General features: G+C 43.6%; 1 protein-coding gene across 1 annotated transcript in view; it reads right to left on the bottom strand.

Moving 5' to 3' along the window:
• efnb3b (ephrin-B3b) overlaps window positions 1-21759 on the bottom strand; it is a 96317-nt gene that overhangs the window by 35784 nt on the left and 38774 nt on the right. Inside the window, exon 2 of the mRNA XM_085141553.1 lies at window positions 17136-17425. Within this exon, the coding sequence (XP_084997679.1) occupies window positions 17136-17425 (290 nt within the window). The remainder of the gene's footprint in view (window positions 1-17135; window positions 17426-21759) is intronic.

Raw genomic sequence — 21759 nt, 5'->3', positions numbered from 1 at the left:
GCCTGTTTGATGCACGGTTTATTTTATCTGACAGCTGAAAGATAGCCGTCTGCCTCTTCCTGTCGCCTTAGTTTTCAAGCTCAACAAGCTTTATTAACCCGATAAGATCGCGCTCATGCTGCAGAAATAAAGTACACAACGCCAGGTCCGTTGAGGTGGATTAAAAACAAGTGTGCAAAATAAACCCGTGTGGCAACTGCTAGCTGTAAGAGAACCACCTCGGGAACATTCCTACATGCCAAAACAATTTCACGGAGACGTGACTGTTAAAAAATCGCTCCAGAGTTGCAGAGGGATATTAAAGACCTTGGTATAAATCGATATCTGTCGCTGACCCTTTAAATGAAGGGTCGCGGGATGGATCCATTGTTCAGTCAAAGTGCCCTTAAGGGAAATGCTGTACTGTACCCACTCACTATGAGGATAAAAAAAACATCCCTGAAAGTATATGATATGGATATCAAACTGGTTATCGTGCTTTTATTTTGTTAGTAAATACTCGCCGTCTTGCTTAAGTGCTCTTTTGTAGGACAGATGCTTGTACTTTGTTTCCCTTTTGGAGTCTGTGCTGCTTTTTATTTTGTGACTCGTGCATCCTGAAATGGCCCAGAGTTTCATAGTGATAAGATCAGGCCATGTACAACTAACCCTGTTGACAGTGCTCTCAGTGAGAGCAGAGAAGCCCCGCCCACCTGCCAGTCAATCCTGGGCCACCTGATCAGCTGAACTGAAGATCCGGACAAGATAACCGGTTTGAACTTGAATTTGAATCAAGCAAAGCAACTCGAATAGAGTGCAACACTACTTTATGTACTTTTCAAAGAGCTCAGTCTATCCAACCTACAGAAAAAACTTGGATTTTCTCATGGAGACAAAAAAAAAATGCACGTCTCAGCTCTGCTCGCTTTTCCGTGCAGCTTTTCGACTTGCTGCAGAGAACTGAAAGACGGGGAGAGGGAGCGTCTAAAAGAGTAATGGGGGTTTCGTGCAGAAAAAGAGCTGGCGACAGAGTGACAGACATACAAAATGACAGAGCTAGAGAAGGCTGAGCAGAGAAAGAGTTTCCCACCTGAGTTAAACCTTTAACGGGGTCAAGTGCCAGGTTCTAGTGTAAAAACGGCTAAGGCTAATTCATATTTTAAATGTGCCATTCACACGCACAGCACTGACAGCACGGAACACCAAGCTCCCGCAGGATCACAAGCCCACTACTCTTACCTCCAAGGACTGCTAGCAGCTCTTTTAAAGGCCGGAATTTTTTTTAAGCTGCCAAAGTATGCCAAAACATGACAGATGGAAGATATTTACCACTCACCAAGTGACTGACAAAAAACCTCACATAACAAGAACTGATTAGCTGGTATAAGGATTGATATAAGTGGGATGTACTCTCTGCAGTCAGGGAGCAAAGAGAGTGCACTTCAACGTCAATGTCTTCAAACGAGGGGTACTTAGCTAAAAATATCAGTTCCACAGGACTGCTAAGTGGTTAAAAAAGAAAAAAAAACAGGCAACCCAAATCCCAGCAAATACGCAGAATGGTGTAAGCATTTCGTATAAAGCGCAGACCCTAAATAAACTATGACTAATTTGTCACTCGGTGTCATATTTTTGGGTTGAGCGACCTTTTTCTTCCCGAGCGCCGTCGCCAGAACTTCTTCGATTACTTTATCGGTAATCCATTTATAACAGCGTGCTGTAAATCTGTCCCGCTCCTCTAATCTTCAATTCATCACACATTTCCTAATCACACTCCAAAAATAACAAAACCTGGAATTACTTTGCCTCTTCTTTCTGTACAGCGAGAGCCAAGCCAAATGCAAGCTATCAAAGGTTTATGGCGTGCATATGAATCCCCGAAGACTAACAAACCACCCCGCCTGCCTTGTTATACTGTAAAATAAAATAAAATAAATAGGTCTTTTCTCTTAATTATGGCTTGAAATAATTTGAACAGGACCTGTAATAATGTAATGGTGCTTTCTTGGCGCGGTCATGGCAGTAAAAGCAGTGCTTTAATCTTCAGGCGGACAAACCCGGATAAATAAAGGTTAAACCGATAAAAATAAGGCGAGCCGACCTCCTGAAGCGGTGGCAGCAGCGGAACTGTTGCTAAACGATGAGGTAAGACGCTATTCTGTCACAACGGGGCCCTCTTCCCTCGCAGCGCCACCAAGAGAGCAGCCGAGCACGGCTGGAGGTGCCAATGAATTAGTTCACTGTTTTCACTCATTACAGCGGACTGACTGCCTCACTTTTCCTGTCTTTATTTACGCCCTTTTCTTCATCTCCGACTTCTCTGGCACCGCACACACACAGCTAACAAAGACCCCGCTCATAATGAGGGCATAGCAGCGTCTGAGTGTGTGTTATTCTTTGTGTGGTTAGTATGCGTGTGTGTGTGTGCGTGTGTGCAGAGGGAGGAGGATTATGGCAGTTCCAAAGCTGTGAATAGGGGCCAGGCTGGGCCTTGGCCCTGGCTGAATTAATTACTCTAATTAGCTTCTTAATTGCATATATTAAACCAGTGGTTAGCAGGGATGGAGCCGTGGTTAGGGCCCGGATCTGAAGCTGGAGCCGGGGGGGTTTTAGGCGGACAAAAGGGTGTTGCACACAAATGGGCACACACACACATATATGTGCACACACAGAAGTAAAAAACTAGCTCCCCCCATCTACTTGAGATAGTCTGAAGTGGAGAAATGACGAGGGTATTCAATTATCCTCCCCCCACCCCCCTCAACATCAATATATAATCAGCACATACTGCAGGAGCAGATGTGTGGTACTAATATGGAAGATAAGCCCCCCCCCACACCCTCCCAGAGGGAACAGAGAGGATTAATACTGGAACTACGGGGACTACTCTAAGTTGTCTTCATCTCAAACTCTCCACTGTATCGCTTACTCAGTGCTCTGCTGCCTGTGACATTCAAGACGCCAAACCCTGCTGCTGATTTGCGACCACTGCGCCTCGCCCTGTCTGGCCTCGCGGCGCATCACAAAGACTTACACGGACTGTGACAACATCAGGATCATTAGGTCCACCGCCCGTTCCAGTGGTCCGGCTTTTTTGGCTTGCACGTTCGGCGCATTCTAAACAATTATCAAACCCTTGGCTCTCCAGAGCGGACAACATGCATCAATTTAAGCTGTTTTTTGGCTTTGGTTGAACCTCGAGTAAAATATAAGCCACCCTGAGGGCGAGAGGGAGCAAGCGAGAGAGAGAGAGAGATTCTCTGACCAATAAAAGTGGAGGGTTTCTGCCAGGGGAGGTGGGGGGGGGGGAGTGCAAAAACAAAAAAAAAATCTGCAGCAAATGGCTTGTTGTATTTGTGAAATTCACCCAAAGTATCTCACAACAATGACGATTAGTCGAGAACAAGTAAACACCCAGTCCGCTAATGAATCTCTCTTCAATAAACAAGTGGAGAACACATGCATGCACGCACACAACGCGCACACGCACGAGCGCAGCGTGATAATGATGTTCTTTGTGGAGTTTTTGGGGTAATTAGGGCTGCTTAAATGGTGGTTAAAAAGGATTTGCAGCTGATTGTTTGTCCTTGTGTCTTTGAGCCGTGGGCCCTCTTGCTCCTCTGAGTGTCAACAAAGTCTTCGTCAAATGTCTCGTCACAGAGCACAAAAAATCCCTTCTTTCACCACGCCGTCCGCCGCAGACCCTTCCTCTGCTTCTCCCAGTCCCTCCCTTTCTTCTTGTGTGTGCTCAAATTCTTCTTGCTTGTCTCTTTCCCTATAATTTGCTCTCTCGCTCTCCCTCGCTCCGTTACTTTTTCTCCTCCCTCTCTACGTCTTCCTCTCCATCTTCTTCAACTGAGCAGCTGCTGGGTCCAATCACGCTCCAAGAACATAGTAATCTGCTTCACACGTGGCAGAGACAAACTCTTCTCCTCAAAAACAGCACCGGCAGTGTGTCTGCGCTCTTTTGTTCTTTTAAAGGAATGATTGGATATTTTTGGGAAACATGAATACAAGTTTTTCTTTCCTGAGACTTTGATGAGAGATTAACCTAAAATTCAGTTTGTGTAGAGTAAATATATTGCTCAAGTGCAAACATGGCAACTTTGCGTTAACCTTACCTTAAACGAACACCATTAAACACCTTTGACGTCTAATTCCAATTCTAACTCCATTTCATTTATTTTTTTGATTGGTCTATGTATAAGCTTCCAGTCAAGTCTGTCACAACAAGTTTTTAATGATTATTGTGAAAAAAATTATCTGATGTAACCACTGTATGAAAAACGTATAATATATAGAAACGCTGAGAAAAAAAATGCTACTAGCCAAATCTTTAACTTTATTTGATGTGTGTTTTGTACATTTTTAGCAAATTAATTACACTCAAAATACAAATTGAGGCTCAGAAAGAATTTTTTTAAGTAAAAAAAAAAAAAATCTCTCCCTCATGTTTTGTCTAGGAGTAGTGGATACACAATACACTAGCTAGCTGGCTTTTTAGCTACTACCTTATAGCTAACTTGTTAACTGGAAGGTTATGGTGCTGGATATTTTATATACATGTTATTGAATATGTATTAATGACATCATATGGTTATTCAGTTGCCTTTAAAATGTCATAGTTATTGTCAAAATGTCATCACAACCACACTTCCTTCCGTTATGCAAAGCTAGGCTAAGCACATGCTAACGCTAGGCAAGAATTTGAACATTTAATTACAAAATTGATTTAAATTGGACTTTTTTTTAAAAATTAATTTAAAAAACAATTAGGTTCTTTCTTTCTGCTTTCAGTAGAGTCAACCAAGCAGCTTTGTACTGTTTGCAGTTGTTATGTTAAGCTAACCGAGCCCTTGCTCAAGGCAATTTTTAGCCCACACAGAGAAAAAGAATAACTGTATGTTCCCAAAACGGTGAGCAATTCAAGGGGAGGACAGACGGGTTATCGTAAAACGTTTCAACACAAATGTCATTAGCGTGTGTGCAAGCAAATGCACACACACACACGTTTGTGTATGTGGCCACACATCTGTCTGTGTGAACATGTTCATTATGTTGATCAGAGGTCATGTTTGCGTGAACCTAGGCACTAAATCAAGGCTATATTAGCGGGATAATACGTTCTACTGATGGCAGAGGTCAGCTGAGAGGTGTGCTTGTTTAAACCCCCCTTCACCACCTCCGCCGTGCCTGATTGCCAGGAAACACATCCTTCTGCCTCAGCAGAAGGTAGCAGCACAATGATGCCTTTGTTCACCAAGTCGCGACGAGAAATGTATGCGTATTTGTGTGTGTATTTGTGTATGTCTGAGACATACAGTGTAGGAAGGTTAAATGAATCATACAACGTTAACCAGGCCCAGTCCAATTAGGGAAGGATTTTTCTTGTCTGACCTTTAACAAGAAAGACGTATTCACATTCACTCATGCAATCAACCCCTACCCCAGTACACAAACTTACACACACGGCAGCATCAGCCCTCCGTACAAAATCACGCAATCCCACACAAACACCCACAAATGCACCCGCTGCCCACACACACATAAGCTCTGAACCAACGTCACACACATACCACAACACACACGCAGAGCCAATCTCGCAGACAGTAGCGCAGCTCTGATTGCTGACCTAAATCGGCCAGGCGATCTGTCACTTTCTCTTACTCACACTCAGCACACATCTTTTTTTTTTCTTCTTTTTTCCCCCCTCCCCTTTCTCTTATGTCTCTCCTATTTTTTTCTTGCCCAAATATCCCTCGCTCTCTTCCAGTGTCACTTCACATCAGCTCATTCTGGTCCGTCTCCTCGTTTTACTTTACCAGAAATGTCTTTGTCCTATTTTTACCACCGGTATAGGTATCAGCATATGGTGCATGTTTACAGTGGTTTTGTGGGATCTGCACACTGTATTTAATTGTGTTTAGATATTTCTGTGAATACACTAAAGACCCATGCAGAGAACCTCAGAGGAATATCAAGCATAATCCTTTAAAACACTTGAGATGACTGCTATTATTTTTAATAGAGTCATTCTTCCTTCTATCCACTTTCTCTTATCCATTTAGAGATGCAGATAAACTCTTGGGCGGAAATTAGTTGGATCCGTTGCACCAAACCCCTGCTGGCCTATTCTATTCGTTTTTCCACTTTTGCACTTTATTTGAGGCTATTTTCACACATGAGAGTTTAACTGAGGCTGTTCGCCCCAAGAATTCGACGTGTTTAGTAGAGTGTGAAAAATGTGTTGCAGGCTAGAAAAGCAGTCTCGGGTCCACCTCAAAATAGTTGTCGAGGGCTGGCTCGGAGCGAACTGGAGGCATGTCCCCCGAGGGCCACAAAAGATGTGAAAGCATAAACACACTTGAGGTTGAAAAATGTACAACACGGTTTTATTCTGTGTGGTCGGAATGGCAGCGAGCGCTTGTGTGCAGGTTCCTATTTTTAATTTCTAAGGAAAAAAATTAAATAGGTGAAGAGTTCAGCTGAGTTTTCGCACACCAGCGAGTTGCAGGACTTAAGTCGAAAAATGCAATTAACTGAGAATGAACCAGATATCCTCTTTACTCACTTTATTTGCTTACTTTTATAAAGCTTCATATACATTAAGATTCATGAGGAATTTGACTCGTTGAAGCTCTGACAGCCACAACTAAATAAAGTAAGTGCTGATCAGAGATGGGAAACATCCACTAACACGCCGCTCAAGGCCTGAATAGGATGAGATGGACACCAGTTCAGTTGTCACCTGTTTTCAGCCTAATGGGGCTTTGACCAACAGACATCATACCGTTTCTATGACTCTGCTAGTTTAGTAGAAAAACTGAATCGGCTTAGCTGAGAACTGAAGCAAAGATTACTCTTTTAAAAAGAAACTGTAGAACAAATTGGGGTTGAAAGTTTGATTGTTACCGTAAATGTAACAATATATACATGACTAGTTTCTCAGCAGTTCGGTAAAGTAGACCTGTTATGCTTTTCAATTTGTTTTATCATCAAGACATGATATTGTTCCAATGGTGGGCGCTCTTATTAAAGCTCAGAGGGCTTTAATTGCTTGATGTTTTCTACTTAGACCTCAGTCACACAGGTAGGTAGGTAGGTAGGTAGGTAGGTAGGTAGGTAGGTTGGTAGGTTGGTTGGTTGGTTGGTTGGTTGGTTGGTTGGTTGGTTGGTAGGTAGGTAGGTAGGTAGGTAGGTAGGTAGGTAGGTAGGTAGGTAGGTAGGTAGGTAGGTAGGTAGGTAGGTAGGTAGGTTGGTAGGTTGGTTGGTTGGTTGGTTGGTTGGTTGGTTGGTTGGTTGGTTGGTTGGTTGGTTGGTAGGTAGGTAGGTAGGTAGGTAGGTAGGTAGGTAGGTAGGTAGGTAGGTAGGTAGGTAGGTTGGTTGGTTGGTTGGTTGGTTGGTTGGTTGGTTGGTTGGTTGGTTGGTTGGAAACTACGTGGCAAACACTGCCCACTATGGCAAAATGAGTAGACTATGCCCAACTGGTTACTGGACATCGCCACTAAAGGCTGTGAAATTGATTGCTCAAACTAAACTCACGCAGACCTAGAGACCAGTCAGCGGCCCTTGGTAACCACTGGTTGCTATGTGACTGGTTGGCAAGTGGTTGCAGGAGATTGCTTGCTGTTGTTAGGTGAAACTGGTACAGTATACAGCGCTGCACTGAAAACCTAATTAAAACTGCTTTGGTCACTAGATTACTGAGTTGCCTATAGCCTGCATGGAAAACTCGTGTGAAAGAGTGCAACGCAAACCAAAAATAGAGACAATTGTTGTGCACACAGTTTAAATGTGCTTCATCAGTAAGGCACCACTATTGTTTAAAGGCAAATTCTCTCTATTTCACATTTGCATCAAACCTTTTGAAGTTGAACTACTGAATGGTGGTGAGATAGTGAGTGTACTGGAACTACTAGCAGTCTGATGGGTGACAAAAGGTACAGCACCCTCTTTGTCGCAGATTCCACCCAACAACAGCCAGCAACCACTCGCCAACTCGGGGAATACACATCCTTTAGAGAGACACATGTTTACATTCCAGGTCTCCAAAAAAACCTAGTTTCAAAAAACATGAAAAGGCGAAAGGGGTGTTCAGTTGTGTCAACTAATTACTGTGGAAAGTAAAAATATGATTGAGTGGTCATTAAAACATGTTCAGAGTTTGCAGTCTTGAACACTGTTCTCCACGGCATAACCTGCCTGTATATGATAAAAGTATTGGTAATAATATCTGTATCGGCAGTACTAGCCCCGTACCAAAAAATCGCCCAGAACTACTGGAAATGATGACGGTAGGTCCTCTCTAAGTTTATTCCTTCTTCTGCCCATTGACAGAAGTAAAGACGGCATATACAGGGCTGCATTTGGATGCTAGCGGGATATCTGTATAAAAACAACCCCTACCCTAGCCGAAAGCCCCTCACTGTGGTCATCTTGTTTCTCGCTCCTTCCTGCAGCTCTTCCTCTCCTCTCCCCCGTGTCTTTGGTTGCTTTAGTGCCTGGCAGGAGGCTCAAATCAGAGGGCTTAAACTTGATCAAATATTCAACAGATATAGATTTCTCAGAGTCCCTGGATTCCCCACCTCTTCCACCCAGCTGAGTTCCATCCTTCCATTATTTTCCCTGAATCTTTCACTTTCACTCTCCCGACTGCAGTCACAAACAAACTTGCGTGCCGCACACTCGCACAGCCACGCACGTATGCACACGGGGAATCATAAAGTAATGTCGAGTGGCAGAGAGGTGTAGCTCATTTAGGCTGCAGTGCAGCGTTTCTCTCTGCTTCCTCTCCCCTCTGTTGTCTCTCCTCTCTATTTCACTCTCCGCTTCGCTGTCACTCTCCATCTTTCCCTCTCTTGGTCTGTCTCTCACTCTTCCACTTTAACCCCCCCCCCCCCTCCCCAACCCCGCCCCACGTCCCCCCTTTTTTCTGCCGCCCCTCCCTTCCCCATGTGGATTTTGTGTCATTTATTTCAGCTTAACCCTGATAAATAAACCAGAGAGTACGTCTGCATTATTGAACACTTTGACGTTCCTGTCTGCACGCGCTACCCAGTGCTGTCCAACAATTAGACCACACAAACACAAACACACACTGCCCCACCCTGTCCAAAACTTTCCATTAAAGGCTAAAAGTCTGACATATGCTAAAGAACATATATATCAATAATAAAAAAAAGAGAGCAGAAACCATGACCGATGGCTAGAGAAAAGGAATACAACAGAGAGCGGGAGAGAGAAACTCAAATTTGCAGAGTGAGAAGCTGTGACATTTAAATAGCTACCAAATAAACACATGCACCAACATATCAGTAAACTTCCCACAAAAAAAAAGAAAATCAGAAACGACACGCGGGCGCACACACACACACAAATATGCACACATTTTTTTCTCGGTTTGCAGGCTCCAGTCAGCTCTTCTATTATTCATATTAGTGGGGTGAGGTTGTTTATCTCGGCCATTGTGCAAATGCAAGCACCGTGCTCTGGGGGCCCTGCTCCGTAACCACACCGCTGGGAGTCATTCATGCTCTTGCGCAAACATAGAAAAATATGCCAATGCTACATATCCATACATGCACCTGCTAACCGCGCAGTCACACACACACAAAACGTCCACATATGCTTTCATACCTGTACCTGCCACAAATGTGCGCACACTCATACACGCTCTGCCATCTGTCTCGGCGTGCAGCAACAACACCGCAGTCCCACAGCGACTGACCCGTTCCCCGTCGCGGATCTGAGGAAACTTTGTGCGCGCTTGTGCATATGTTCATGTGTCTTTTCGGGTGTGGGTGGGTGCGCGGGAGCTATTTTGAGAGCGTTTTTTGTGTGTGTTTGCGACCACAGCTCTGCACGGAGTGGCGAAGTGTGTGCGAGTGCATACATTTCTGAAAATGCCCCTGTGTACAGTGATGTGAGCGTGCATATGTTAGAGTGGGCACCGAGGAGGATTACTGGCATTTGTGGGTGTCTGTGCGTGCGTGTGGGTGGGTGTGTTAGATGGTGAGAGAGAGAAAGAGTTCGCTCACATGCAAGGTCATATGTATATCAACTGCAAGAGATTATTCACTGTAAGTCAGTGTGCGTTCAAACATGCGTGCGTGCGTGCGCGCGCGCGCGTGTTGCCATGTCCTTGACAGCAGCAGCAGCGATTGGAAGTGACCGAGCTGTTTCAGTGTCGCACTCCAGATGAGTGGTGTGCTCTGGTGGTGTATCAGCTGACACCCCATTCACATCAGGCACGCACATCAGGACCGGCCCACAACTGTCTGACATCTTCTTACTATTTGCTCTGTCCCTTCAGCTTTGATCCCTCAGCATGCACAACATATTCATACTCTATCAAAGTCTCTTCCGACACCATCCCTCTTTTGTCTCCCTTGTTCTGAGTTAGCTATCTTTCCCAGTCGCTTTCATCACTCACCAGTCATGCCTGGTACTTGAAATGAGCTCTAGCCAGCTTTATTGTGAAGAAGGGTGGTGATATAAAATATATTTGATATAAAATCAAGCACAGCATTACTTCAGGCCGGCCACAAAAGTCAAGCTGGGCCTGAAGATCAGGCGATCTGAATGCCAGCCCACATCAGCTGATGGCTCATCTGATGCCTTTCAACACATCCAGTTGGCAAATTTCATACTGGTGATGTCATTTTTCGTGCTGCAAGCTGCTTTGCAATCCACTTCAGCCTCTTCTTTCACGCTGGTCTGTTGTGGCTGATGCCTGCTCTGCTCTAATTTTGATTTTGCTGTGGCTGTCCTCGCCTCTGGCTTTAAATTTATGCATGTGGGAGGACAGAGAGAGGTCCCAGGGCTATATTGAATTACAACACAATAAAGAATTACAGGAAAGCACATTTAAGTGAGATCAATGTACAAGTTTTGAAAGTGAACATTTTTGACAAGTGCCAACCTCAGATTAGAAATGCAGCTAATACCAAAAACTGCATTTCTTCCAGTGACCACTCAAGGCTTCCTCTAGAGACTTCTATGTTTACAGCCTGATACAAAAAAACTAATAACAACTGTACTGTGGTTGGTTGGTTGGTTGGTTGATTGGTTGGTTGGTTGATTGGTTGGTTGGTTGGTTGGTTGGTTGGTTGGTTGGTTGGTTGGTTGGTTGATTGGTTGATCGATCGATCAAATTTTAAAATAATTAATCCTTTTGAATTTTGTTAAGGTTTAAAGTCGATTGAGAGGTGTACCAAGACAGGGGGAGCTTTACCTCCACTGATCTGAGATCTAAGTCACATAATATTTGCTAGCATTAGCTGATGGATTGACGATCCACTCAATAATCCAATCTCATTGTGACTTCTGGTTCCAGAAAATGGAGCTAAACCAGAAGCTTAAACGTTCTCAAGGTCAAACACCAACAGGTCAAAGCATCGGGCTCATCCTTCTTTGATATACAGCCCATGATCATTTTCTGTCCTCGTCCTTCTTCTGCAAATGCATTTCAATATCGCATAAGGCTTATCTGTAAACAAACACTCCCAAGATAATACAGCGTGCACCTTTGTCACTTTGAATTAATCTGTAAGAAGCTGGGTGCTTAAAGATATGTTCGCCAAAATTACAAAAAGCTCTGGCTAATCCATAATACACACTGTCCTCAGATATTATTGGGACTGTCGCTTCAGATAAAAGCAGTTCATAGTGAGGTCTGTGGATTATCCAGCAAGGCACAGCGACCGGTCTGGAGAGCACGTTGATTTATTGTTTTTAGACACAAAAGTCCAAACGCAGATAAACAAAAGAGGCACAATTAACATAACTTGGGTTCGCCAGAGTGAAGTGGAAAAAAAAAGGAAGTTTCGTAATAATTTCCCTAAAGTGTCTTTTTAGTTGTAAGCTTTCATTAGGATACACGTCATCCAGACCGCACTTTAACTGTGCAGACTCTCTATGTCTGCTCATGCATGCATGCATAAAGTCTGCGTTACACAAGGCTTTGGCGCCTGATTTCAAAGGATTCATTAAAAGCAGAGAAAGGCTTGATCTGCAGTCTGGGGTTGATGCACTGAGTATGTCTGTCATTGTGTGTGTGTGTGTGTGTGTGTGTGTGTGTTTGTAAAGGGGTTAAGACAAGCTAAAACGGTGGAGAAGACAAGCGAGCGGCAAAACACAAGACGGGAGAGCGTGACAGAGAAATGGGCTTACATAAACTCTGACCTCATGTTATGAATGCAAACATCAATCAATAACTATGACAAATCAATTTCCCCGCTGCTTCGCTCCTCTCCCCAGGATACGGAAGTGAAGAATAACATTTAATGGGATTCAAGTAATTTGATTACAAAGCAGCAGCATCTGTGACGCGTTAGACACTGCAAAAACAAAGAAAGTTTCCCCTTTTTCCAGATTCCTTGTGAGATTTTCGTCGACACGCAAGGGTTATTTTCCCGCGCGATGATCAGTGACGGCACTTGTCGACGACTGCAATGTGAAAATCAAATCACGGAGCTTCTGCTTTGATTTACCGCGTGTTTGCTCGAGAGCCAAACTGCAGGGGAAACTAATCACCCAGTGGGCTTTAAGCAAGTTACAGGTAATCTGTAATAGGTTTAACTTTAAATTAACCTCTACTGCCGAGTTTCCTCCTGCTGTTCCACCAGCCAGCAACTCCGCATTACCACGCATATGCTTTTCGCTTGTGCCCAGTCTGCAGTGTGCAAATTAAATCACACTATGCTATAGGTTAATTAAAACCAGATTTCCCTGAGGCTTCTGCATACATCGGTGCCTTTACACACGCCCGCAAACATACATTTAACTAAATTCAGGGACAAGCCATAGTTCACGCTGTGTTCAGCGTGTGCAATATCCTCCCTATGGGGTTAGCACACAGACGACAGCAGATATGTGGCACTAAATTAGCAGCAGGATTAGCAGTTATTAATTATCTCACAACCTCATTAAGTACACACAAGCTCTGGTAAGAGACTCGGTGCGATTCTCCATTAAGGACACGTGATCAAAGCCCGGTTGCTCACTAAACACAAGCGATCTCTCGATGTCGTCAATAAGTTATCAGCTCTCTACGATCGGCTGCTCCTCTTCCCCCTCACCTATCCGAGTCTCTCTACGAATCTGGGAGTAAACCTCTGCGTGTGCTTATGAGAGCGAGAGTGCGCGCGTGACCTTGTGCTGCAGCCGTCATCGATCGGGCTGGAGCTGTCGATCGATCAGTCTGGGCTGTGAGTGGAGATAAAGGTGTTTCTATCTCTGGACACCTGGTTGACAGGTTGGGGTACAGAAGAGAGGGGGAGCGAAATAAAAGGTCGGAGGAAAAGATGTGAACCCCACACCTACGCGGCCCCGCAAAATGTTTCATGGCAACAACTAAATTCTACTTTGACTCTTCTTACGTGGAGGGAACTGGGCGTGCTCGACATCTTTAACTGTTCAGTCGTGTAAGTATGACGGGGAACAGTCAAGATAGAAAGACATGAAGATGGGAACACATTTCAGGTCATGGTTTGTCTACATTTCTATTAAAAAAATTAAATGTAATTAAAACTACAGTTCCTCTGCAACAGAGAGTCAATCTCTTAGACTTTCATCTAAAAATTTCCAACTTTCTGTGAGAAATAAAACAGTTTGCAGCCTGACTTTAGTCTCTATAAATAAACCCCCCTTCAGGACAACAGCAAGAGGAGATTTATTTATATGACTGTTTAAATTGTATTATAAAAGGCGTGCCCCTTGTAAAGTTATGTATCACATAGGACACGCCTACTTTGACTATCAGGTGGATATATCAGTATCTGTCTACTAGTTACTGCATTTGATTTCTTTATCTACATTTGTGGCATTAGTGACGTTCTACTGTTGTATTTGTTTGTTACTTGGAACTAATTAGCAGGTATGTATGTCTAAGCCAGTGGTTCCCAAACTTTTTTTGCTTGTTTTACAAGAAAAATGTTCGCGCCCCCCTCGCACGCGCACACGCACGCACGCACGAACACATCCTCCAACCACACACACCCATATTTTGCTCCATTGCGGTTTATTTCACACCTCAAACATTTAGTAAACAATTAAGCAAATACAAGTAATCTGCAATAAATTACAGGTAGTAAGAAAATAAACGACGAAGTCTTTTACGCTACGTCCGCACCTACACCGGTATTTTTGAAAACGCAGCTGTTTCGTCCACACGTACACGGCGTTTCGAATCACCGAGAACGGAGATTTTTTAAAACTCCTTTTTTGCGTTTATGTGTGGAAGAGGAATACAGAGTTCGTCACTCAACGTCAAAGGTATGTGCCTTTTTTCACGTCACGCTGTGCGCCACGTTATTGTTTACATGAGATGAATTGCAGAATGGCAGATAGAGATAAAATACTGTTAATCTGACTGTCTGCAGGTTTTACACGCTTACATATAGAAAGGAAGGCAGAGGCGTCACGGTGTAATTATTTTACATGTAGTTTGGTTTTTTTCCTGTGTAATAATATTCAACATTGCTATCAATACATTTTTCAAAAAATGCCTCTCTGTGCAAAATGGGTTTAAAAACATAAACAACTGTTGGATGCTGTTTGTCCGTGATTTAGACAGGGGGAACAAATCGTGGCAGGATCAGCCTGATATTATTTGTATCCCGCTGTAACTTTACTGTATAAAGAGCTAACATCTCCAACATGTCAGGAGTAGTTAGTCATTACAACAAGTGTTTGTGAACTACAAATCAAGAATGTGGGATCCTGTTTGTCCGTGATTTAAACAGCCCAGCGCTGCTCCCAACGAAGGGAAAACCAATCCTGCAAGGAGACCTACCTCGGCACTTGTGCAGGTGAAACCAAAGGGAAGATTTGTGTCACCATATTTTCTAGTCTTTGGCTCAGAATGAAGTTGGTTTGGAAACATATTCAGCTATGCTTCATCTCCTGCTTTGCGTTTGTGTGGGCGCCCGTGCTAGCAGTGTCCAAGCGTTGTTTTTTTTCCCTTTTCATGCTGCGCCTCCCCTGCAATGGCTCTGCGCCCCCCCCCCCCCCCCCCCCCCCCCCCCCAGGGGGCGGGCCCCACACTTTGGGAACGTCTGGTCTAAGCAATACATCCATACAGTTTTTGAATTGTGTTTTTCCTATTAAAGCCTTCTAAGGTTAGCTAATAAATTAGCGTGCGCCTTCTTATACAAATATGGTTGCTTGTAGCTACAAAAACAAAGATGCTGCGAGTCAGAATACCAAACTCAAGGCTCATGGCTGCTCGGGTCCTCTCAATATTGAGTCCATTTCTGATTCATCTACCAGGAAGTGAGGCTTGCATTCATGTTCCTCCCTACTTATCAAAGCGAGATTCTGGGCGCACATACGCCAATACACACGTCCCTACAGTACAACAGTACACGACGGCTTACTGCACCACGACACACTATCTCGCTCACTCACATCTAATCAGAGAGAGACACTTGTGAGCTGATATCGACGCAGGGTAAAGGAGAAATGTGCCCAGAGCCTCGCCTCTCTTCACAAACACGCCGCTTTTGTGGACTGATAGTAAAAAAACGAGCACACCTGAAACAGGTGAACAAATATGGAACACCAAAAGGCACGAGGGACTTCACAGACTTGGAAAAATCTTATATTCTCTTTGTCTCTTCTGTACTCTCTCTCTCCCTGTGTCTGTCTGCCTTTCTAGCTCTGTCCCAGCTTCCTCCTCCTCCTCCTCCCAGCTCTCCTCGTTCGGTCGTTTTTAGGTTTTTATTTTCCACCAGCAGACGAAAAGAAATGAAAAGAGCATTTGCACACCTGAGTGAATAGACTTCGCAGGTGCGTGGGAGGGGAGCTATGGGAATCAGGGTCTCTCGCTCTTTCTTTCTTTGTCTATCCTGCTCGCTGTCTCACTCCCGAGGTGTTTTTACAGCGCCTGTGTTTGTACTAGAAACTCGTGGGCGTGTGTGTGTGTGTGTGTGTGTGTGTGTGTACATGCACTTGAGTGTGATCCCTATGTGGTGTGTGCATTGCTCCAGTTGGCCCCAGGTCCGCATTTAAAAACAACCCACATGTTTCAGTTGACGCAAACTTTACCCGCCGATCGTTCCGTCCGATACAGACACTTGGCCTCGTTCGCCTCGGTGACCTCATCGGGTCATCCGCACGGCTAAACTCCAAACAAGCCTTTTGAACAAACCAAAACAAACTGCGCCTCACCATCTGTGGTCACCGTCTAAGGCTGGCAGTAACAATAAACAGGCCCGAGCCCGGCACTGTGGGACAAAGAGGCCGTCGCAACGGCTGACAGCATCTCGATACGAATCTAACCGCTAAACACAAAATCCCACACATGCAGCAAATCTAGAGACACTACAAGAAGAGACAAGAAAACACAGATTGCATTTGAAGCGTGGTTAATCCCACAGAGGTGAAACTTTAGGTGAGTAAATATCCATCCATCCATCCATCCGCTTATCCTTTTCAGGGTCGCGGGGGGCGCTGGAGCCTATCCCAGCTGTCATAGGGCGAGAGGCGGGGTACACCCTGGACAGGTCGCCAGTCTGTCGCAGGGCCAACACACAGGGACAGACAACCATTCGCACTCACATTCACTCGCACATTCACACCTAGTGGCAATTTGGATTATCCAATCAACCTATCCCCACAAGCTGCATGTCTTTGGACGGTGGGAGGAAGCCGGAGTACCCAGAGGGAACCCACGCAAACACGGGGAGAACATGCAAACTCCACACAGAAAGACCCCGGCCTGATGGTGGAATTGAACTCAGGACCTTCTTGCTGTGCGGCAACAGTGCTAACCACCGTGCTGCTAAATAGTTAGTGAAAAAATCTACATCTTACTTCATTTGGGGGGGAAAACCCTTCAAATGTCATGAATGTTTTGTTTTATTGTGTTTCTTGTTTTTTAGTGCAGTGCATGTCCTGTACTGTATCTCCGCCTGTGGGCTGGATCGCACGCAATTCTCAAACCTAATTATTGTAAACACACCCGCCCAATCAGCGCTATCATCTCTGAAATAAACAAACACACTCAGGCACAATCAGAAATCAACCATGCAATCATAACAACCCCCCGCCCTCCAACCGACACCAACCGCACACTGCAAATAAGGCTCAACAAACACGCCCGTAAGCGCACGTACACACATCGACCCAGCGTTTGGTCAGGGTCCTCCACTCACCGATGATGTAGTAGTCTTGCATGCTCTTGAACTCGTGGCCCCAGAGGTTGGGCGAGAACTCCTGGAACTTGATGGTGAAGCGGCGCTCGCGGGTGGGCTCGTCGCAAGTGAGCACGATGTTGGGGGGTCCCATCACTTCGCAGCGGTCCGCCTGCTCCCGCGTCGACACGAGGTAGAGCTTGTAGAACTCGTACTCCGGCGTGGACCTGGCGGTGTCCAGAGGAGGGCAGATGAGGTCCAGCCGGTCCCCGATCTGAGGGTACAGAACGTAGCCCTTGTCGTCTCTGAATCTAAAGGAAGGAGAGACGAAGATGAAAAAACAGAAAGGAGGCAACGGAGGGAGAGAAAGGCAGAGAATCATTAATTAAAGTCTTTATAAACAGTTCGGAGCCACCTGTCCTTGCTGCTGAATGAGCAACAGACGGGTCCTTTAGCACTCCCGTTTCTCCTTCTCCTATCCTGTTTTTTGTGTCCTTCACAGGGAACAGGTGCCTTTGCAGAGGAACTGCTGTGCAGTCAACTGCACAAATAAATTTTTACTACACAAGCTCACGCAATCCCCCGCTGACCCCATAAGGTGGTGGAGAAAAACGCAGGAAATATAACCACAAATTGATGATTCACGCGGGGAAAATAACCACCGCTGAAGCCAAAAAGGATTCGGTTATTAGAAAACCACTCATTTTCTTTTGTAAACGAATCCCCATGAGTTCACAGATATTTGTAACTAATCAAAATCTGGTGCCTTTGAGACTAAGCAAATAATCAGAAGTATTCAAAAGGAAGCTTTTTCACTTAAAAAAATACTTATTTTGGCCAAAGTTACTTGAATGGGACAGCTGTGACAAAGAAAAGAAACATGTCCTTGATTCTTACACATCTTTTTAACAGGAATTTTGCTTTTTTTGATCATTTGTAGCATGAAATTATTTATATGTGGCTCTATTTTAAGCATCCTCAGAGAGGGCCTGTTGTTCCTTTAGCTAATTATTCTTGCTACCTTTGTCACAAATGTTTGCATGTGCTGATCAGGTATATTAATGGCTGCCTACAGTTGATCTCATGTTTTCTCCGTCGGTCCCTTAGTTATGCTGTCATAGGCCTAGCCTGCTGAGGATTCCCATGATGCACTGAGTGTTTATTCTCCACTCACTGTGTGCTTACACACCACTCTGCACTTAACTCATTAGTTATTATTAATCTCTGGCTCTCTTCCACAGTGTGTTTTTGTCCTGTCTTCCTCACGTCACCCAGCCAGTCCCAACTGATGGCTGCTCACCCACCCCCTGCTTCTGCTGGAGCTTCCTTCCTGTTAAAAGGGAGTTTTTCCTTCCCATTTCACCAAGTGCTTGCTCATAGAGGGTCGCTTTATTGTTAGGGTTTATTTCCCAATTATTTTAGGGTATTTACCTTACAATATAAAGCAACTTGAGGCAATTGCTGCTGTGATTTGGCGCTATATAAATAAAACTGAATTGAATAATACTGCAGCTGGCGATGGTAGTCTTTTTAACCAGAACTTGCAGCAGGCAGAGAGTTTATTCGCCACTACCTTAAGGTCACAGATTCTGCAGAGCAGAACAGAGACTACAGGGTTTATCCACAGGATGTACAACTCACTGCAGAGACAGATGGCTACATTGCTGTTATTTATATGTGACAAAGTACGAGTAAAATATTTGAAGAACTGAATTACTTAATTATTCATGGAAGAGAGAGCATGTGCACAAGAAGACTATACACTCTGTGCACGCGATGTGAAACTACGCAGGAAAAATGCAGTACAAACATAATGTTACTATCAAAACTGTAGCAAAACATTGAGATTTTTGTTTTCCTCTTCATCTGCAATGCACATTTTCTCTCCGACTTTATTTTTCTCTCTTGTTTTTCCGCAGCTCTTGAAGTGAGAACTGAGGCACGTCCACTGAGGAAGAACACTTTCACTGTAGATCAACAAAGCTGCCAAAGCCAGTTCTCAGGTATGTACAGTTAATTAGTTTGCTAATTAGCCGTTTCTGTATCACTCCCTCAACTGCTTTGGTATGAACGGCGTGCCGCTTCGTCTGATGAGTTGACACCTGTCATCTATGGAAAACCTTCAGCCTGATGTGATTCAAATCCAGCGGGCTGACTAAATTCCACCAAAGTAGAACTGGGTGAGGTTAATTATCACTAGCATAACATTTTTGTGGCTTTCTGTGTGCAGCTATGTGTTTAATTTAGTTAAATAGTTTTTCTGGGTAAACGCTGAGTAGATTTTGAGGAAAGATTTTTATATGAAAATTGAAATTAATTCAGCCTACATGAAAAGAGCTGCTGCAGTTTGAAGGCTGGTGGGCTCACTGTGACTTCACAGTTTCCAGAGGTCTCTGCGGAGCAGAGAACATGAAACGCAGCAGTCACAGGGGCATAAAATTAACAAATGACTAAGTCTGTGTCATCCCCCCCCTCACAGCACAGGGCCATCTTTTGCTGATAAGGCCAAATACTATGAATTATCAACTTAGTTACTCACCCCGAGGCCTGCGATGACTTTAACGCACCATGCTAGCATGACTGGCTAACAGTGGGAAAACAGAACTATGCACCATCTACCTCAGGTTAAAATAAATGTCACCACTGACAGGAAGAAGGAAAGTGTTTATAGTAGTAAAAGTTCAAATGGGGTGGGGGGTTGCTGGATTTATTCTACTGTTAGCATTCTCAGAGTATCTTACGTGACACTTTGATGTGGATGTGGGAGGAAGCAAATGCCTGTAATGTTAAAGAGCCCATTTTCTGTTACCTCTGACTCAAACGCTGTTTTCTGTTTCCAACAAATCCACACGAACACTGGGGAGTCACAGCACTAAAACCTGTTTAATTATTCTCTCTGTTCTGCTGTCAGACAACCGTTTGAGTATTAAAAATAAACAATACAGGATCACAAAGCACACAAAGACAATGAAGCATGTTACATAACTGCTCTGTCAAAGGGAGACAGGCTACATACTGCTGCTCTCACATAAACATCAAGTGACAGTTTCGTTTGTTAATTAAAAAAAAATATTGTTCACACTTTTCACTAACGCATAAATCGTTTGCTTATCAAGGATTTTCCTTTCATAGCCTCCTTTAAAAGACAACAAAGAGATTATACCAGTCCATAATGACATTAGGTAGGACTGAAAACTGTTTGACTTTTGGTAATAAAATTATCTAGCATGAATTTTTTTTCACTTACAATATGTTTCTTATTAGCTCAGTTGTAGAGATTAAATGAGTATCCCAGCAAATTAATACTGCCTGTTGCAGCTGTGGGCTCGCTAAAGTCATACTAATGAAATCCAGTCGCAGTAAAGACTATAGAGAAAGTATAATGATTTTTAGTGTCAATTGTGGGTTAAGCTCCAAAAAACGCTCGAGTCTACGCATCTCACGCGATTTGGTTGAAGTGTTGTTAGAGCTACATATTTCCGAGGCTACACCAAGGCTCAAATGTCCTAACAATTTCTGTTGAGACAAAACAAGTAAAGGTGGCTTTCCTGATACTTTTTCAGGAACCCTGAAAGTAAACAACTACTGTCGCTAATCTGAGTTTTCTTAGCTTTAGTAAAATAAGATTATCTGGTCTCCACATTGGACACTACCTGCTGAAGAAGCAAAAATCCCATTTATGTTTTCCATAAGGGTTTTGATTATGAGCCATAATGCTGCACCATGCAAAGAAGACTTACTACGAGCTCTGGCACAAAGAAAAGCTGACATGCACTTCTTTAGAAACCACAACCCTGTATGATATCAAACTTTGTCTAAAGAGAAAAGCTTCAACAAACTACTCTGCAAACAATCCCAAACTGAAACATCTCTGATTGGTGAATGTCTGTAGTACTAACAAAAAAGTGCTTAAACCTGCAAATGTCAGGTGACTGAGTTAGCGCCAAACTTCAGAAACCACAAGAGTGGTGAATGCAGTCAAGAACAAATGATTATTATCATGCAAAAATACAAAAATTGATTAAATTCTAGATACACAGAAGCCACTTGCTGTGCAATCTAGGATGTGTAATGCATTATGGGATAAGTAGTTCCTTCAACATTAAACTTCAGTCACATCTTATTATCGTCATGATTCACCTTGTAGCTAGTTAGCTTGTTTCAGGGCATTAAACAATTTATATCAGTATTTTTATAAGGATATAAGAAACAGTCAATGGAGATAATGAATTTAAAAAAATCACTTTTAAAAATGGACGCTAAAACTAGCTTCCAGAAGTGAGACCACAACACAATGTTTGCATCGGTATGCTAATGTTTAATGTTTTCACCATTTGACGTTAGCATTTTAGCATGCTAACACTGTTAGCTGTAATTTAAGAGTGTTTTACTGTAGTTGTCAAGTAAGTATGACCAACAGATAACATTGTGATGTTATCTGTTGGTCATACTTACTTGACAACTACAGTAAAACACTCTTAAATTACAGCTAACAGTGTTAGCATTTTAGCATGCTAACACTGTTAGCTGTAATTTAAGAGTGTTTTACTGTAGTTGTCAAGTAAGTATGACCAACAGATAACATTGTGATGTTAGCACAGCTAAACAAAGATAGTGAAGAAAAGATAAAGCATGTTACACAGTT

Source organism: Neolamprologus multifasciatus, chromosome 3, assembly GCF_963576455.1.
Source record: "Neolamprologus multifasciatus chromosome 3, fNeoMul1.2, whole genome shotgun sequence".
Classification (NCBI taxonomy): domain Eukaryota; kingdom Metazoa; phylum Chordata; class Actinopteri; order Cichliformes; family Cichlidae; genus Neolamprologus; species Neolamprologus multifasciatus.
The sequence above is the reverse complement of the archived record's forward strand: the minus strand, read 5'-3'. Positions and strand labels throughout refer to the sequence as shown.